Source organism: Schistocerca nitens, chromosome 1 (genome assembly GCF_023898315.1).
Source record: "Schistocerca nitens isolate TAMUIC-IGC-003100 chromosome 1, iqSchNite1.1, whole genome shotgun sequence".
Lineage (NCBI taxonomy): Eukaryota > Metazoa > Arthropoda > Insecta > Orthoptera > Acrididae > Schistocerca > Schistocerca nitens.
The window spans coordinates 394,919,592-394,940,458 of NC_064614.1; the positions used below are offsets into that span (position 1 = coordinate 394,919,592).

Genomic DNA, 20,867 nt, shown 5'->3' on the forward strand with positions numbered 1-20,867 from the left:
CCTACATTGTCCTGGCCATCTAAAATGTGCCAGCACTGCAGCTCTCCAGGGCAAGAGAAGTTGGTGAAAGGGGAGGGAGGGGGGAGGGGGGGGGGTTGGGAAAGGGTGACTGGTAACTGGGAAGGGAAAGACAGCAGGTGCAAGAGGTGAGAATGTGGCAACTCATTCTGAGCACAGCACGTGGAGACTGAGGCCAGGGTGTTTCTGCCCGGCCTTGATATCCTCTACTCTTTCCTTGCTTCGCAACCTTCGCACACTTGTACTCTACCAAACACAATCTCTTACCCCCAGTCAACACAATCTCTCACCCCAGTCAGTCTGCAGTGCCAGCATACCAGTCTCAGCCGAGACAATGTGGCTGTGAAAGTGCATTTGTGTGGTATGCATTATATTAATTCTGAAGAACAATTTGTAAAAAAGCTAGGAATGTTTTCAGTTTTATGTACCTGTCAACGAGTCATTGTTGCAATTATATGGTCGGTTATTACCTTTACTTCTTTCTTTATTTACATTTCGCCAAAGGCTGTTTAAATATTGTTATGACCAACAAGAAATGAGTTGCCACTAAGGCAACTGTTGTTTGGTTTCAGATCTCAAGCCCTCCGCTTCTGTGATGATGCAGCTAAACAATTCTTACTTTATCCATTGTGGTGAGTAAACTTTCTCAATGCATTTGTCCTTATTAAGAATGTATCATTAGGATCCACCAGGAGTGCAGCAACCCACATTGAAATACTCTAAAACCATAATTATCACCTTCTTATTTCCTAGTGAATGAAATCTGTTATTGCTACTGTGAATATTGGTACAACACACAGACTGCCACATGCTTATGGATGGCTGTTTTACCACCAGGCACACAAGCTGCTGTGGCCGCAGTTACATGGCCATGAACTTGGTAAACATATTTCTTGGAGTTGTACCATAGATTGATAAATGTTAACCACACACCAGAAATGAGACTTTAGGCGAAAAATTTACCCTCACTTTGAGGTGCACTTAAAAATAAAATCAAGTATAAATCGTTATATGAGGGATAAAGTATAAAGTGGCACCCCCTCTCAGGGCTTTGTGGAGAGTAGTATTTATTTGTAATAATTCAAATGAAATTAACTTTAGCCAGTTGGAGACTTAAAATTACTACAAACACTAACAGCAGTGAGAATTCATGGTAACTATTGAAATAATATGCACGGAACTATAGTAGCTGGCGCCACTTAGACTTTTAAAGACTGTACTGCAACACGTGTTCGAGTTGTATGTCAGTCTTTTGTTATCACGTGAATGACCTGCAAAGTATTTTTTCTTTCAATGAAATACAGTGTTTTCATCCTAGAAGGTTATATCTTGGCTTAACAGAGTATTGCAATCTACATATTCAAGGTACTGATTTTTATCGTTCCTTGTAGACCTATATGCTAAGTAGGGTAATTATTAGATTACTTTTTTAACATTCTAGACAATATACCCCCCATGAACCATGGACCTTGCCGTTGGTGGGGAGGCTTGCGTGCCTCAGCGATACAGATATCCGTACCGTAGGTGCAACCACAACAGAGGGGTATCTGTTGAGAGGCCAGACAAACGTGTGGTTCCTGAAGAGGGGCAGCAGCCTTTTCAGTAGTTTCAGGGGCAACAGTCTGGATGACTGACTGATCTGGCCTTGTAACACTAACCAAAATGGCCTTGCTGTGCTGGTACTGCGAACGGCTGAAAGCAAGGGGAAACTACAGCCGTAATTTTTCCCGAGGGCATGCAGCTTTACGGTATGGTTAAATGATGATGGCGTCCTCTTGGGTAAAATATTCCGGAGGTAAAATAGTCCCCCATTCAATTCTCCGGGCGGGGACTACCCAAGAGGATGTCGTTATCAGGAGAAAGAAAACTGGCGTTCTACAGATCAGAGCGTGGAATGTCAGATCCCTTAATCAGGCAGGTAGGTTAGAAAATTTAAAAAGGGAAATGGATAGGTTAAAGTTAGATATAGTGGGAATTAGTGAAGTTCGGTGGCAGGAGGAACAAGACTTCTGGTCAGGTGAATACAGGGTTATAAACACAAAATCAAATAGGGGTAATGCAGGAGTAGGTTTAATAATGAATAGGAAAATAGGAATGCGGGTAAGCTACTACAAACAGCATAGTGAACGCATTATTGTGGCCAAGATAGATACGAAACCCACACCTACCACAGTAGTACAAGTTAACATGCCAACAAGTTCTGCAGATGACGAAGAAATTGAAGAAATGTATGATTATTCAGATAGTGAAGGGAGATGAAAATTTAATAGTCATGGGTGACTGGAATTCATAAGTAGGAAAAGGGAGAGAAGGAAATGTAGTAGGTGAATATGGATTGGGGGTAAGAAATGAAAGAGGAAGCCGTCTGGTAGAATTTTGCACAGAGCACAACTTAATCATAGCTAACACTTGGTTCAAGAATCATGAAAGAAGGTTGTATACATGGAAGAAGCCTGGAGATACTGACAGGTTTCAGATAGATTATATACTGGTAAGACAGAGATTTAGGAACCAGGTTTTAAATTGTAAGACATTTCCAGGGCAGATGTGGACTCTGACCACAATCTATAGGTTATGAAGTGTAGATTAAAATTGAAGAAACTACAAAAAGGTGGTAATTTAAGGAGATGGGACCTGGATAAACTGACTAAACCAGAGGTTGTATAGAGTTTCAGGGAGAGCATAAGGGAACAATTGACAAGAATGGGAGAAAGAAATACAATAGAAGAAGAATGGGTAGCTTTGAGGGATGAAGTAGTTAAGGCAGCAGAGGATCAAGTAGGTAAAAAGACGAGGGCCAGTGGAAATCCTTGGGTAACAGAAGAAATATTGAATTTAATTGATGAAAGGAGAAAATACAAAAATGCAGTAAATGAAGCAGGCAAAAAGGAATACAAACGTCTCAAAAATGAGATCGACAGGAAGTGCAAAATGGCTAAGCACGAATGGCTAGAGGACAAATGTAAGGATGTAGAGGCTTATCTCACTAGGGGTAATATAGATACTGCCTACAGGAAAATTAAAGAGACCTTTGGAGAAAAGATAACCACTTGTATGAATATCAAGAGCTCAGATTGGAACCCACATCTAAGCAAAGAAGGGAAAGCAGAAAGGTGGAAGGAGTATATAGAGGGTTTATACAAGGGCGATGTACTTGAGGACAATATTATGGAAATGGAAGAGGATGTAGATGAAGATGAAATGGGAGATATGATACTGCGTGAAGAGTTTGACAGAGCACTGAAAGACCTGAGTTGAAACAAGGCCCCCGGAGTAGACAACATTCCATTAGAACTACTGATAGCCTTGGGAGAGCCAGTCCTGACAAAACTCTACCATCTGGTGAGCAAGATGTATGAGACAGGCGAAATACCCTCAGACTTCAAGAAGAATATAATAATTCCAATCCCAAAGAAAGCAGGTGTTGACAGATGAGAAAATTACCGAACTATCAGTTTAATAAGTCACGGCTGCAAAATACTAACGCGAATTCTTTACAGACGGATGGAAAAAGTAGTAGAAGCCGACCTCGGGGAAGATCAGTTTGGATTCCGTAGAAATATGGGAACACGTGAGGCAATACTGACCCTACGACTTATCTTAGAAGCTAGATTAAGGAAAGGCAAACCTACGTTTCTAGCATTTGTAGACTTAGAGAAAGCTTTTGACAATGTTGACTGAAACACTCTCTTTCAAATTCTGAAGGTGGCAGGGGTAAAATACAGGGAGCGAAAAGCTATTTACAATTTGTACAGAAACCAGATGGCAGTTATAAGAGTCGAGCGACATGAAAGGGAAGCAGTGGTTGGGAAGGTAGTGAGACAGGGTTGTAGCCTCTCCCCAATGTTATTCAATCTGTATATTGAGCAAGCAGTGAAGGAAACAAAAGAAAAATTCAGAGTAGGTATTAAAATCCATGGAGAAGAAATAAAAACTTTCAGGTTCGCCGATGACATTGTAATTGTCAGAGACAGCAAAGGAATTGGAAGAGCAGTTGAACGGAATGGATAGTGTCTTGAAAGGAGGATATAAGATGAACATCAACAAAAGCAAAACGAGGATAATGGAATGTAGTCGAATTAAGTTGGGTGATGCTGAGGGAATTAGATTAGGAAATGAGATGCTTAAAGTAGTAAAGGAGTTTTGCTATTTGGGGAGCAAAATAACTGATGATGGTCGAAGTAGAGAGGATATAAAATGTAGACTGGTAATGGCAAGGAAAGCGTTTCTGAAGAAGAGAAATTTGTTATCATCGAGTATAGATTTAAGTGTCAGGAAGTCATTTCTGAAAGTATTTGTATGGAGTGTAGCCATGTATGGAAGTGAAACATCGACGATAACTAGTTTGGACAAGAAGAGAATGGAAGCTTTCAAAATGTGGTGCTACAGAAGAATGCTGAAGATTAGATGGGTAGATCATATAACTAATGAGGAGGTATTGAATAAGATTGGGGAGAAGAGAAGTTTGTGGCGCAACTTGACTAGAAGAAGGGATCGGTTGGTAGAACATGTTCTGAGACATCGAGGGATCACCAATTTAGTATTGGAGGGCAGCGTGGAGGGTGAAAATCATAGAGGGAGACCAAGAGATGAGTACACTAAACAGATTCAGAAGGATGTAGGTTGCAGTAGGTACTGGGAGATGAAGAAGCTTGCACAGGATAGAGTAGCATGGAGAGCTGCATCAAACCAGTCTCAGGACTGAAGACCACAACAACAACAGACAATATAATTTGTCTGCAACATAAAATCATTTCCAACACAAGTGATCCGTACAGAGTGCAAATTGGAAGTACTGTCATCACTGCAGAAAATCTTTCTCCCACAGTCTCTCCTACTTCTGTCAATGTTGTTCGACAAGTAAGTTAGGTCATAGCCACCTAGAATACAGATGGTCATAATTAGGAACTACACACAGGTGGGCTGTGAGCGGGGATGTGACAGGCGAGTCTCACTGCATAGCATACCTGAACACAGTCGGGATGTATATTGCTATGTTGTGAATATTGGCAGCATCGAGAAATGGCTTGATGTACATTGACGTGTGCCGACAGCTTCTGAATGAAGCTGTAGAAAGTAAAACTGTACTTACCATTCTTGTCAACATCTGCAAGTTTCTTAAAAGGTGCATTTTTGGACCACAAAAATTTGGGTAAATACAGTAATCTAATTGTCTTACTCAGTATATGTGTTGTAAATACATTAGCACATATTTTTATTTCTACCACTTCTGTTACAAATCAGGGACTAATAATGATATTCATAAGGATTTAGATTCTACTAAAAATAATTACCTGGTACTGGAGTTTGACCAGATGGTTGAATTTTTATAAGAGACTGTGGCTGCTGAGCAGTCTTTGGCAGTATACTTGTCGGTCCTGTCATGACGCGAGTTGTTCCATCGGCCCCTTCATAGGAAAACAATGGTGCAAAATAGTAAAAAATTATAATACTACTAACTAAAAGGCATGTAACACGATTTCTGAAACGTATAAAACACAACAGCTTGTTAAAAATCAATAACATTTGAGAACATGGTGGAAATAAGAAAAGGGACCAATGTAAGCAGAGTTTGAAGAGTAGGAATGAAATATACAATGGTATGTTTACTTTAAGTACATAACATGCAGGAAAAAGGGTTACCCAAATAAGAGAAGAACATTAAAAGACTAACAGAACTACCTAGTACTGAATAAATTAAAATTTTTTATGAGTGGTATCTCTCAAGCACACAAGTTTGTTTGCATGGCCTCTAGATTTGTATTTCATATGATTTTCAATTTGTTTTCAATCAAAGAATGAGCCTCGGATTAAAAATACCTAATGTAGACAGCACTTCTTGTTCCCCTATAACAGCTCATCACAGCCTGAAGAAAAACCAAGGAACGCAAGAAGATACACTAAACAAGAAAAGAAAACTAGAACCCAACAAAAAGCCAAAACAAGTTGAGAGTGGGAACTTTAAATGTAATAACCTTGACAAGAGAGACTGAAGAGATTGTAGACATGATGGCGAGGAGAAATATTCATATCCTTGGATTGAGTGAAACCAAGTAGAAGCGAAAAAACCTTAAATTGCTAAGAGGTGGGTACAAATTATACTGTCAGGGTCACAATAAAGAGCCAAAAAATGGAGTGGGGTTTGTGTTTCACAAAGACATTGGCCCAGTTACAGCTGTGAGCTTTGTACATGAAAGGATAATTAGAGCAAGAGTGAACTGGGGAAAGAATAGTTTTACTATACTCCAAGTGTACACACATCAGCAAGGGAGCAGTGATGAAGAAAAAAACGAAATTCCTTGAAGAACTGGAAGACCAAGTAAGAGAAGATAACATTATGATAATTGGGGATCTGAATGCTCAGATCGGCACTGATAGAAATAGATATGAGGAGGTGATGGGCCCTTTTGGATATGGAAGACAAAATGTTGAGGGTGAAGAAATTCTAAATCTGTGCATAAGGAACCATCTGTTAGTGAAGAATATGTTCCTCAAGAAACAAGATAGCCATAAGATTATTAGATATGGCTGGGATGGCAAATCTAAGACAGTTATAGACTATATATTAACGGACAAATTAATTGGAGAAAAAAGTAAGGGACACTAAAGTCATACCAAGTGAGCACTTGGATAGCGACCACAGGTTACTAGTAGCTAATCTAAATTATACGATGAAAAGTTTGAATGCTGTACAAAGAATGCCAAAAATTAAGGAGTGGAAGTTGAAAGAAGAAAAAAAATAAGACAAGTTTCCAAAATCTAGTAGCACAAAAACTGAAAGGGGTAGTGTAGAGGAAGAGTGGAACCTATTTAAAACATCAATAGTTAACAGTGCTGTGCATGTATGCGGCAAAACAAAGGGTAAAGTGAAAGACAAAGAAAGCAGTTGGTGGAACGATAGAGTAAAAGATGCTATTAAAAAATGTAATATGGAGAGAGAGAGAGAGAGAGAGAGAGAGAGAGAGAGAGAGAAACATGGAGTTTGAGAAAAGAAATCAGAACCAGGGGCTGGTACCAAAAGATAAACACAAGGTGACAAAACTATAGAAGGAATACTGACAAAAGAAACTCCAAGCAAAGAGAATTGTGAAAGAAGAAAAGGAGAAGAGTTGGGAAACATTCAGCCAGAAACTAGAGCAGGATAGCAAAGGGAAGCAAAAACTGCTATATGGGTTTTTGAAAAGTAAAAGATATGATAGAGAAGACATAAAAGTGATTAAAACAGAGGATGGGGATACTATCAAGGACATGGAAGGTATCAGAGAAGAGATGAAGAATTATTTTGAAATCTTACTGAATGGGGAAGGTGCACAAGAAAGTGACACTGAAGTCATTGAATTAGGGGAAGAGCAGGAACTAATCTCTTGGTTTAAAACTGAGAATTCCCTGAAACAGATGAAAAGTGGGAAGCGGCTGGAGTAGATGAGCTGGCAGCGGATATGGTTAAAGCCACAAGAATCCATGGAATACAATGGTTACACTGGGTGCTGGGGTGATATGGAAAGAAAACAAAATGCCGGATGAATGGAAAAAAGGAATTATAATACCATTGTTCAAGAAAGATAGTAGAAAGAAATGCACCAACTACCGAGTAATCACATTGTTATCACACTGTCTTAAGATAATGGAAAATGTCATAGAAAAAAGATTACGGAAAATTCTAGAACACCAATTAAAGGAACAACAGCATGGGATCAGAAGTAATACGGGAACAATAGATCTCATTTTCTCCCTCCATCAGTTAATGGAGAAATATTGGGAAAAAGGAAAGAACTTGATAGTAGTATTTGAGGATTTGCAAAAAGCATATGACAGTGTACCAAGGGAAAAAATATGGGAATGCTTGAAACAACATAATGTTCCTGATTCATTAATTAAAGAAGTCCAGATGCTGTACGATGGTTGTGAGAGCAGTGTACAAGTAGGAGGTGGAAGATCAAATTGGTTTAAGACAAAGAGGTGTGTTCAGCAAGGCAGTTCGCTCTCGCTTTTCTCTTCATTACACTTACGGACATGGAAGGAAGAAGAAAAAGATCTCAACGCTTTCGTTTTTGCTGATGACATCTCCATTTGGGGAGAGATGGAAATGGAGGTTCAGAGGAGACTAGATTACTGGAACACAAAATTTAAAAAATTCAAGTTAACTGTAAGTAGGAACAAGACAGTGGCAATGAAGATGAGCAGGACACCCACACCTTATCACATCATACTGGAGAGGGAGATGGTTGAATGTGTGAAAAGTTTCAATTATCTGTGTTGCAACATATCACATGATGGAAGTTCCAAACTAGGAGTCTTAAAAAGAATAACAAAAGGATCTAGCTACTTCCACCAAGTACGAAATCTAATCTGGGACAAGGAAGTCCCTCAAAGAGCCAAACAGACCATGTATAAAATTTATCTTCTGCCAATCATGATGTATAGTCTAGAGACCTGTGTCATAAATAAGAGAGAAGACAGTCAAATAGAAGCACGTGAAATGAAGCTGCTTAGGGCAGCTCTACAAAAAAACTAGGAGAGACAGAGTCAGGAACGATTATGTAAGGAAAGACCTGCAGGTGACATTAACTTCAGGAAAGAATGAGTGCTTTGAGATTGAAGTGGTTCGGTCATGTGAAGCGAATGCATCCGACTCGAACACCACACCAGTATTTGGAGATGGAGGTACCAGGAAGAAGACCAATTGGGCGGCCTATAAAGAGATGGACAGACCAGGTTACGAAAGATCTCAAGAGGATAGGAGTAACATGGGATGAAATGGAGAGGGAAAAGCTATAACAGGAGAGAAACCAATGGAGGCATATAATTCACAAAATTCCTACCCAGCTCACTGGAAGGAAATCCTGATAGTGATGATCATTTTTATCACCTATGTATAGTATTAACATATTTCTGTCCTACACAGGGAAAAGAACTTCGTTAATAAATTAGCCTATGTTAACTTTGGATGTAATAACAAGAAATTCAATCAACAGTCCTTTACGAAAATTGTTACAGTTGGCAAGTCACTAAATATTTAAAATGTTCTGCAAAAATATAATTTAAGTCAATTTCGAAAATACGTGACCAGATAACTTGACAAAGTATACAAGAGGCCTTAGATTTTGCACTGAAAAGCTGTGTTTTGTTGCTTCTTTTATTGCACTACACTTTTTCTTCTACAAATCGGTAACATGCCTGATGAAAGATTTTGGGTCAATCCAAATGAAGTGGTCCAATAAAATTTAAGTTGGTTACTAGACCATTTTTAAATATTTCAATTTTTTTATATGTGATTACCCTATAATTGAGAAGTTCAAAACAGTTTTTTTAAACAAATTACCTTTCATCTGTACTGAATGGCGGCCATTTTCGCTTGTAAGCGCGCGACAATGTTTCAGTGTAGTGATGTTAGCAAAAATATGAATATCTCTGCACTGGGTTAAGTTACAACACTGCAATTAACATGATAGTTTTTAGAGAAGTGTCCTCTACAACACTGTCTATTACACAAAATACCCTAAATTCAAAAATAGCCAGTCAAAATGACCTCCAAAGTTTGGTATCCAAATTTTCAAAAATACAATTTTTAGGCCCAAAAATAACAAACAAGGAGTGATTTATGAGTGGCTATTTTTTTCCTATAGTTAGATATCATACACTACTAGCCTCGTATAGAGCAAGAACACTTACAAATATTTCCTTACTTTTTTGTGAATTTTTGAAACTTGGAATTTTTCATTTTTTGTAAAGTTTAGGTGGGACTGAACATAAAAATACGATTTTTGCACAGTTTGTACAACTATACGTTAGCAACGTACTGTAAAAATTTCAACATTTTATCTGACTGTGAACAAAGATATCATTTTTTAAAAATGAGGAGATAATTCACATTACTCAACAGAGATAATTCACAATACTCTACAACTGATCTTATGGCTGTTGCCTATTCATGTATGATATTGGCGGGATATAATCAATTATTATTGAAGTAAGGTACTGAATTATATACAAAAAGTGGAAACGCCATCACTGAAATTAACAACCTTTGAGATGCGACTGTTCATACACCTGGTGGTGAATGTTAAGAACACTTTATTTCTTCAGACAGCTTCTGTGACATAGAATAAGATCTCCCAGTTGATGTGGTAAGTTCAAGCACTGAAAGTTTCCTTAAAACATTTTTCATTGGTATTCAAACTTTGTCACTAGTAGATTTCTTGAATGATGTTCTTGGGACAGCAGGGTGGCAAAAATGCACAAAAACAGCATTGTTTTCCAAACTTATTCTTTCAACCTCTGCAAGCCACCACTGTCAATCATACACACTTGCCACCATGTCATTCAACATCAAAGACAGATATGTAATTTTACTGACACAATGTTCCTCATAAATTTCAGTTTCTGATGTTACATAGCATCGAACTAAGTTTTCTGCAATGCCAAGGAATTTGTGGAAATGCCTTGTTCCTTTTATTGCTATACAGTTTTCACCTGGTTTGAAGTGTTGTTTTCATATGCAGAGCAACTTCTTCTTTCTTGATCAGAAAATAGGTAATACCTTTAATATTATCCTTGCAAGATATATGCATGTCCTGTGCTGTGAGAATTTGGTCTGTGGTTGGTCTTTTAGGCTGGCTTCACTTACTTCACGTTTTGTTGTACCTCCTACTCCATCACATGCATTAGTACCATGGCAAGATGCAAAAGAGTGCCATTCAGCCTCCAACCCAAAGTCTACTTTGTGGTTGCACAGATTTCAAAAATTCTTTTTCTTCTTATACTGGCCACCACTTCCATTTGAAAAGTATATCAGCTTCTCAACCATGGGAAAAAATTTTTTTATGTAATTTAGTACATACTTTTGAAACACATGTACAACCAAAGTGTTATGCTCCAAGTAGTCACTTAGAATGCAAATTGAAGAACTGCAAACTTCATCTTTCTCATTTTTAAAGGACAAGATAAATGGATGCACTGCTGCCTGAACACTAACCCAGTGGAATCACAAATGTAAAATTTTCTGCAAAATCAGCTAGCACTATGCATTCAATTTCATGAAGTTGTGCTTTTTTGTCCTTCAAAAACTTACTTTGGATTTTAGAAACAAAGTGGTGACTTTTGAGTTTTTGTAAGTTATCATTAAATATTCCAAGTACTCTTCCTGAGATTTAACCACTGTTATCATTTCTGCCCTGTCAGTTGTGACCCACTGTTTGAAGGTAATACTGTCTGGCATTTCATCATCATATTCGTGAAACAATTCAATAATAGTTTCGTTACCAGGGCATTTACTACCCAACTCATCATGCAGTCATAACTGTTAGTGTCACAGACCATTAAATCTAGTAACTCTTTGTAGTTAAGATCACTGAGTTTTGCACTCACAATCATCAGTTAGACATTTTGATGATATTAAACAAACACGTAAGGAGTGTGTCCTTGAGGATCCAGCCAAAATACACTACTTATGGTGGAGGTCACAAAATTTTTACCTTCCAATTTTGCATTCAGAATTTTTGAAAGCTACATAATGTTCATTTAAATTTGACAGTACTAGCCATTTCTGCTTTGTTACTTCAACTCCATTTATAACAACTCTTTTGCTATCTTTGCAACCTGGGCGCATTCTGCTGTTTTCATCATCTTCAATCAACTGCTGGATCTTTTTAATTGTTTCTTCGCCTATACCTACTCTTTCTTCTTTCCTAAAACTGGAAGAATGCCTTGCTCTTTCACTAATTTTCAGGTTTGTTTGACCAAATGATGAGAAATGTTGAATTCATGAACTATTTTTCTCTTGACCATGAGTCAGGGAGCAAACTTAAAATTTTAATTTTTTCCTCTTTAGATGTCAATGAACACTTAATTTTTTTAATTTATCTATTAAGCTCAAATATTGTCCGATGATGCTGGTGGTAGGTTTTCTTATTCTTTAGAAATAATGGTGGTATTATTAAAGCATGGTTCCAAGTCTTTTCTAATTTTGTCTGAAATTTATTGTACTTTATTTTCAATAACTGCTTTTCTTTTTCTGCTACTTAATTTTATTATTTTTGAAGCAGGGGATGCGTCTAACTTAGAACAAGCATAATCCAATATGCTAACAGTTTCCTCATTAGGAATATAAACGTCATTAACAAGGTTACATGATTCTGGTTCTGGATTCACAACAAATATTTTTGAGTCATAATTTGGGCACAGGGAATTTCCAGGAATCACATTACGTTTCACTTGGGAAGCTGTTTCACTCTCACACAACAAGGACAAATGTCCAAGTTTTATTTCCCTCAAACCTTCAATGATAGGTTTAAGTGGATCGATCACAGCACTTTCTTCCAAAAATGTGGTTGTACTTCAGAATATATTTCTTCTCATGATACTAACACACTGATGTTACAGAAGAACTCACTCGAAATTTAAACAAAGTTTGTATAACTTCATCAAAGTCATTGACATTTTTCAATTTTTCTGAAACTGAACTGTAAACTGTTGTGGCACACTTTACTTGTTATCTGTCCAACAGAGCACTGTTCATCCATGTTATTGCATTCCTGTAAATCTCTCAAAATTAATTACAAATTACACACAGAACAAAGTACATAACACATTCTGCACTCTCGATGAAGCATGTACATCCACTCTATCAGAGGTTTCAGAACAGAGTGACTACAATAATGCCACACCTAGCAATAATGTACTTCTTTCTTGACAATAAACCTGAACGTAAGTGGGCATTTTTATTACCATAGAACAAAAGCAAAAGCTCCTATTGTTCAATATCGCATTATTAAACATAAATAAACTAAATGAATATTGGGTGATAGTGTTAACTAAATATATGTCACAATTAAGTTTTATTACACTGAAACAATAAACCATTTAAATAGGCAACAGCCATGAGATCAGTTGTAGAGTAATGTGAATTATTTCCTCATTTTCAAAAATTCATATCTTTGTTAACAGTCAGATATCAATGTTGAAATTTTTACAGTATGTTGCTATCATATAGGTTTACAAACTGTGCAAAAATCATATTCAGTCCCACCTGAGATATCTAACCCCAAACTTGACAAAAAATTAAAATTTTCATATTTCAAAAATTCATAAAAAATTAAGGAAACATTTATGTTATTGCTCTATATGAGGCTAGTAGTGTATATCATCTAACTAGAGGAAAAAAATAGACCCTCATAAATCACTCCTGGTTTGTTATTTTTGGGCCTAAAAAGTGGATTTTTGAAAATTTTGATACCAAACTTTGGAGGCCCTTTTGACTGGTTATTTTTGAATTTAGGGTATTTTGTGTAATAGACAATGTTGTCGAGGACACTCATGTCAATTGCAATGTTGTAACTTAACGCAGTGCAGAGAGATTCAAATTTTCTCTAATGTCTCCAGACTGAAAAATCGTTGCGTGCCTACAAATAAAAACGGCCGCCATCCAGTAGAAGTTCAAGATAAATTAATTAAAAAAAAATGTTTTGAACTTTTCAAATATAGGGCAATCACAAATAAAAAAAATTAAAATATTTAAAAATGGTGAAGCTACCATCACTGGACCACTCATATGGATTGACCCTTTTGTTGACTTTTAAGTGCAGTTTCTATCTTGTATAGAATTGTATAGAATATACATGGAATTTGAATATGAACCATATTACAAAAGGAGGAAGATGACGTGTGTGTGTGTGTGTGTGTGTGTGTGTGTGTGTGTGTGTGAGAGAGAGAGAGAGAGAGAGAGAGAGAGAGAGAGAGAGAGAGAAAATCAAAAGAGCAGCTGTATAATGGTAGTACTTAACATCTCATCAATTTCAGTCTCAAGGCACTACAGCTGAGGAGAGGCAGATAAATTTGAACTTTGTTTCTCTCAAATACATGCTCATATGCTCCTCCCATTCCTTGGTTGGTTGGTTGGTTTGGGGAAGGAGACCAGACAGCGAGGTCATCGGTCTCATCGGATTAGGGAAGGACGGGGAAGGAAGTCGGCCGTGCCCTTTGAAAGGAACCATCCCGGCATTTGCCTGGAGCGATTTAGGGAAATCACGGAAAACCTAAATCAGGATGGCCGGACGCGGGATTGAACCGTCGTCCTCCCGAATGCGAGTCCAGTGTCTAACCACTGCGCCACCTCGCTCGGTCCCATTCCTTGGCTATGACCGATATACACAACTAGTTTCCTGAATCTGTTGCGGTCCTGTTCATCCATGAGCTAGGGCAGTGGCTAACACTATTACAGTACAGAACTTTTTACTGTGGATCCTAAGGGCAAGTGAGTTACAAGAAGTCTGCAAATATCTTGAAAGCAAAGCTCAACAGCAGAAAGCTCCCAAAGTCTTAAACATTTTGGTGCCTCATTGTATCTCTCATAAATTCATTTGTTTAGCAGTGATGAATAATTCCCACAGAGGAGACAAATTAAAGAAGCCAGAATAAAATAAGTAAAACTATCAGTTCTAGTAAGAAAGTATTATTTGTTAAGTACTGGCAGTCTCCAGTAAGTGTACACTGACAAGGTGGATGGCTACAAACTTTGTCATAGAATAGACAGTATATCATGTAACATAGTAGACAAAAGTATCACTATGCTGCATTTGCTTATAGCATACCCTTTGGTGTGTGGTTTGATTTTCATTTTATGGAACATGGGGCAGATGCTGTTTTACATTACAGTGTTGATTACACACAATGTGAAGGGTATGAAAGGTATTACACAAATAAGGTGTTCCTCATACATTAATTTTTTTAACAACATCTACAGCAGAAACACCATGAGATGATAGGAAAGAAAATGACTGATTCCTTCAAAGTGGGGCAGAGACAGAGAGTAATCTGGCACTACAGTTACAAGAAACAACAAAACAAAAACAGGTAAGGGGACGATAAAAATATACATAAATGAATGAAGGAAAATTTGCAGTTAATCCTGGTCAAAGGAACAGAAAAATTGCAGGTAAAACTCAAATACTTTCTGATTTCAATAAATCTGGAAGTTCCACATTTTACATTACTGACACAGCTAGCAGTTTTGATCTTTTGCACAAACGATGAATTCTTACTGTTATGTTTCATTGCTGACAAGAATTTACACAGTCAGGGACACTGCTTTTACTATGAGCAGTCATATGGCATAAATGTTCTGTTGTCTAGCAATCCCTCCTCACAAACAATTCTCTCTCCTATCCAAATTGTTGAATGGACACTTTGTGATACAAACTGTCGCTACTCAAGTCACGACTTCACGAAGGAGGACGAACAGTGTCAAACAAAAATTAAGCCTATTGTTGCAATTACTATCACTGTAGTCATAATTCATTTTTGTATTAATGATGAATTTTCGCAAAGCTGGAGTGCAGCAAGTGTCACTTTTATATATCTCAAACACAATGGCTCTGTCTTCTTCTCCTGTTTCCCTACAACTATACATAATTATCACCTTCCCATGTGGTGTAAATAACATAACAGATTATATATGACAGTAATTCAATACCAAAATTGTAAAGTTATCCGGAAAAACTGGTGTAACATGCTTAGTAAAGCTGCGGCTGTGGTTCACAATAAAGCTGAGCCACAAGACAGCAAGCAAGACATTTGAGTGGGGGAAATTAGCAAATTTTTCTGGGTGTAGATTCTCCCAACCTTTTTAAAAATTGAACTGTCACCAAATGGAGAAAATTAATATCTGGGCCTCAACTTGCAGTGGTCTTGCTCTGGGTCTACCAATGGAAAATCACATGGCTCTACAACCAGAAAAAAAAGTTAACTCACTCTAGTCACAGAAACTTGAGTACTCACAATGGTGAGGCCCTGTTTTTGATGATATGTGTAAGAGAGGGTATAATAAACGAATATGGCTACAATGACAAAAGAATTAATGACATAAGTGTGTTGGTGGGGTAGACATGGGGCATGAGGGTACTGCCACGTGTGACTTTACATTTGTGAAGCTTTTTACTGTTGACTTAAACTTTTGACATGAATACTAAATATATGTAGGAACAATTTTGTCTGGATAGTGTAGGAAGAAAAAGCGATCAATAACAAAGAGGTCAGGTGGAGATGGCATCAATAATGAGGAGGAGTTTCTCTTATGGGAAAGCTGCAGGGACGTATTTTACAAATCAGGTAACAACTGGAGATCTTTAATACACATACATCGAAAAAAGTTTTGCATCACACCGATTCCCAGAACTCCTGAAGATCGAGGTTGACTGTGGATATTGTATCACAGGCACAGTCCCTTTGATTGTTCAGAATGCCACTAAAACCGCCAAAAGATGTAAACAACCAAGCATGAGCAGCGCCTCTTAGACATAGAGGGTCCGACAGCCAATAAGTTCCAGTCACTCCACCAGGAAGGAGGTACACGGCTCATGTTGTCTGTAGTTTAATCACACCTAGATGGTAAATAATGCAGTTCAATCGTGTCCACATTGTTACTTTGTACCAGTAAGGGCTCTCAACAAGGGAAGTGTCCAGACGTCTCAGAGTAAACCAAAGCGATGTTGTTCAGACATGGAGGAGGTACAGACGGACAGGAACTCGACTAAAGTGGCCAGCATGTTCTCCAAACATGAACCCTATCGAACATGCTTGGGATGGACTGAAAAGGCCTGTTTATGGACGATGTGATCCACCAACTGCTCTGAGGGATCTATGCCAAATTGCCTTTGAGGAGTGGGACAATCTGGACCAACAATGCCTTGATGAACTTGTAGATAGTATGCCATGACGAATACAGGCATGCATCAATGAAAGAGGACGTGCTACTGGGTATTAGAGGTACTGGTGTGTACAGCAATCTGGACCACCACTTCTGAAGGTCTTGCTGCACAGTGGTGCAACACGCAATGTGTGGTTTCCATGAGCAATAAAAAGGGCGGAAATGATGTTCATGTTGATCTCTATTCAAATTTTCTGCACAGGTTCCGGAACTCTCGGAACAGAAGTTATGCAAAACTTCTTTTGATGTGTGTATTACTGATAGTTAAAGCCAAGATTCTGTAGATGCAGATGAACTGACAGCAACAAAAGAACTAGAATACGAGAGCAGTTTTTAATTTGTGTAAGAAGTGTTAGGAGAGGCCATGGGTTTTCAAAATCTTTTCCAAATCAATCTCAGTAGTGAAGATGTGTCCACAATACCAGATTTTTTAATAACAAAGTGTCCAGTTATAATGCAAATCATAAATCACATTTTTTCATTAGTTAAACTGCAAACAGTGTCCCCTGTTTACTAACAGTATGATTTAAAAATCAGATGTGAGTGTTCAGTGAGATTGGCTACGGTGAGCTGTGAATCCATATTACAATTTGGTAGTGGTTAAGATAGACATGTTTTTGAAATAATCAACAAAAGATGGCGCAGTACAGCACACGGAAGAAGACACTTCTGGCGTGGTGGAATGGAAGAATTGTGTGTGATATGAGAGAGAGAGAGAGAGAGAGAATGAATTTATGGCTGGCTCAGAAACATTCGACATTTCCTAAACGAATTTGCCAGATTATATAACTGTATGATACATGCAGTACACAGAATGCACATGAAAATCATAGCCAGAAAGATTAGCCTCAATGTCAGAAGACTTAAGTTATAACTGTTCTAGCCTTAATGGGATGAGGAGCTAAGGCTGATCTTTAGCAATGCTAGTGATGATCAGTGACATACCACTACTGTCACTTAATTTGGAGAGAAATGGAATGCTGTATACACTTATAAACACTAGTAAATCTTATAATTAAGCATAAACATTCATAACAAAGATATGTAATAAGACCACATAGTCTGGAACAGGTGGCTATTTCAAATCACAAAGACCAAAAACTGGAATCCTCATGACGAGGATGAAAAATAAGCACTAATTAGACAATGATCACACATATTTCAGTTTTACTGTATGTACGTTTATGTTTACAGGCATGACTGGAACAGCAAATACTTGTGGTAACTCATAAGGACAAAAGTGAAAGAAAAGGATGTTTGCACACTTTTGTGGAAAAATTTATATTTGTAATGTGAGCTGACTAAATCTTGCAAATACTAGAAAATTACTGCAAACAAAAAGGCACAGGGTTATGCCCACACTGCTATCTAATACATATTTGTCAATTGAGAAACAAGTTATTCACAAACAGTTTTATGTAGTAGCTAAAGTACAAAGGTCATATTTTATAATTAAATTACCTTTAGTCATGAAAATTCGCCTTGTACCCAGTAATGCCTTGCCAGAAGTGTTGTTTGTGCTAGTCAGAAGAGATGTGAGAGTACTCTTTCCGCTGGTAAGTTGAGTATTTGGTGAAGATGGAATGGCTACTTTGGTTACAACTTTTAGTGAGCCATCAGCTTGCACTGCAAATTAGAAAAACAAAGAACATCAAGCATTTCATGAATCCCATATTAGCTTCGGAGAATTGCTTCCTGCATTCCAAATCAAATGTAGAAACATAGATTAATGTTAATTAGGGAGACCACTATTGGAATATTATTTGCTTCATTTTATCACTGGAGAAGAAGGCATCCATAGAAAAGACTGCTCATCTTTCCTGTAATTTCACCTACTTTAACATCCTTAATACTACTAGTGTGATATACATCAGCAGGAATACCTGTAGATAATTCAAAGTTTTATATATCCTGTCTTCCTCTCACTCTACTTACATATCTTGTCTTCCTTTCACTCTACATTTGGCTTTATAGTCCTTATATTCATACACTAATGTTTTGTTTATGAAGAATTCTCAGGTGAACAACTGGACTATTGTGACAAGTGTACAGACAACACATGGCAGTCTTATCACTCGATCAACACATCAATGGCCTATACTTCCCACTGGAAGACTCAAGTATCACCACACAGGCACTTCCTTTGGTGACTCAGGAGTCCAATGCGAGAGTCTACTTGGCACCCACAGGTGGGCAAGTGCAAACCACACCAGAGACGTTCGTTAGAGGCACCGGTCTACTCCTTCATTTTGCAGCTAAGTTTCTGCCAGGCTTGATGAGTTTTCAACATCTGCTGTGGTCTTCAGCAAGCTTCTCCCATTTGTCACAGTCAGTATTAAATGCGTTCATATTCCACTTGACGCAATCTTTAAAGCGTTAAGCAGGTGTTCCAGTTGGTCTCGTGGCATGTGCTATCCCACTAAATTGTGTATCTCAGGGAAGATTGGTGTGGTCCCAACAATGTAAGTGTCTTAGCCACCTTCAGAGTGGTGGTGATACTCCGTAGTTTCGCAGCATTCAGGACCATTTGTCACATGGTCCCTACATGTTATGCCTAGAATGTTTTGTAATGCACCACAGATGAAAGGTGTTGAGCTTGTTTTGTTTGGCATATGGTGTCCAGGTCTCGGCACCATAAAGAGGACGCTCACAGAATGCACGCTTGATAGATGAACATTTTTGTGGTCAGTGTGCAGTATTTGTTGTCCCATACTCTTGTGCAGAGCTTACCAAAAGTGTTCACTACTTTGCCAATTCTTGCATTTATTGTCATCTAGAGAAAGACCTGACTCTAGCTAACCAGGATAGCAGAATTTGTTGACTACCCTCAAGAAGGGTCCACCTTTTCACATGGCAGGTGTATCAGTGTGTCCTTGTGACATAATGTGCGTAAGCCTTTGAAAATTCTCTTGAGTGTCTGCCATGCAAGCTGCATCGTCAGAAAATAAAAGTTTACTTACAAATAAGTCCTCATGATAGCACTTGGCTCTGAGTAACATGATGATGTTAAGTTTCTCGACAGCCCTGGAACATCGATATGTAACGGGAGAGTTTTGGAGGACACCCTGTCTTCATTAATAAAGTACACAGTCCCTCCCTGCTGACTGTGTCAAATGCCTTGTTTAGGTCGATGAAAGCAATGGACTATGGTGTCTTCGGCTTGTGGCGTTTTCCTGAATTTGCCAGAGTGCGAAGACCATAACAAGTAGTAGACCACTGAGCTCCAAACCAACATTGAGATTCAGGTAACATAAGCTCCACAAGCTTGTCCAATATGCCCAGCACCAAACGGGTGACTGCTACTCTGATGATAGTCAGCAGTGAAATTCCATGGTAACAACTTCAATCCCCATGATTGCCTTTACCTTTGTATAGAGTGATGATGTTGGCATCGTGCATATCATGCTGCACAGCACCACAGACTAAAATTTCAATAACAGGTTGTAGAGCACTGGTAGAAGTGGAGTCAGTTTGATAAATTCTGGGTGGTTGTTGTCTTTGCTATGGCATTTCTCGCATTTAAGGTGCGCAACAGCTCACTGAAGTTGCTCCTTCGTAGCCTCCTTGGCCAGCTCATGGCAAAGTGACAAATGAGAAATTTCTGCTATTGCTATTGGGCTGATGTTCACCGGATGTGAGCGGAAGTCAGCATGTGTTCCACCCTTCGTTGCAAACTGTTGATTGCAATATTTGATGACTGTGCCATTGATCTCCTCAAGTGATTCAGTCTTCTTAGGAGCGGGCCCAATGGCCTTCTTGATACCCAAATACACTCCGCCGATGTTTCCAGCATTGGCACATTCCTGTATGCTGGTGCAATGTTTCTCCCAGTATGTGTTGACAAAGTGTGCTGAACGACTGCCTTTGCTTTGCTTAGAACCCTGCAGGTAGCGTTGTGAAGGTTTAAGTGCCAGCTGATAGTTGCCTGACACTTAGAATCAAGGAGCAGTTTCATGACATCAATATTCTCGTGGAGCCAATCCTGGGATTTTGCTTTCAAAGTACCAAATGTAGTGCTGGCCGTAAATGATAAGAAGTAACTTGACTTTCAGCCAGTCTTCAACAATGGGTGCATTTGGTCTCAGGTATCAATTTCTTTCCAAACTCTTATCACAAAATATTTCTACTGTCTCAGAGTCCTTAATTT

The 20,867-nt window shown here is 38.3% G+C and overlaps 1 protein-coding gene across 1 annotated transcript in view; it reads right to left on the reverse strand.

Moving 5' to 3' along the window:
- LOC126249437 (nucleosome-remodeling factor subunit NURF301) overlaps positions 1 to 20,867 on the reverse strand; it is a 320,790-nt gene that overhangs the window by 80,430 nt on the left and 219,493 nt on the right. The window contains exons 23-24 of the mRNA XM_049951093.1: positions 18,182 to 18,346; positions 5,313 to 5,426 (exon numbers count right to left, since the gene is read on the reverse strand). Coding sequence (XP_049807050.1) covers positions 5,313 to 5,426; positions 18,182 to 18,346 — 279 coding nt within the window. The remainder of the gene's footprint in view (positions 1 to 5,312; positions 5,427 to 18,181; positions 18,347 to 20,867) is intronic.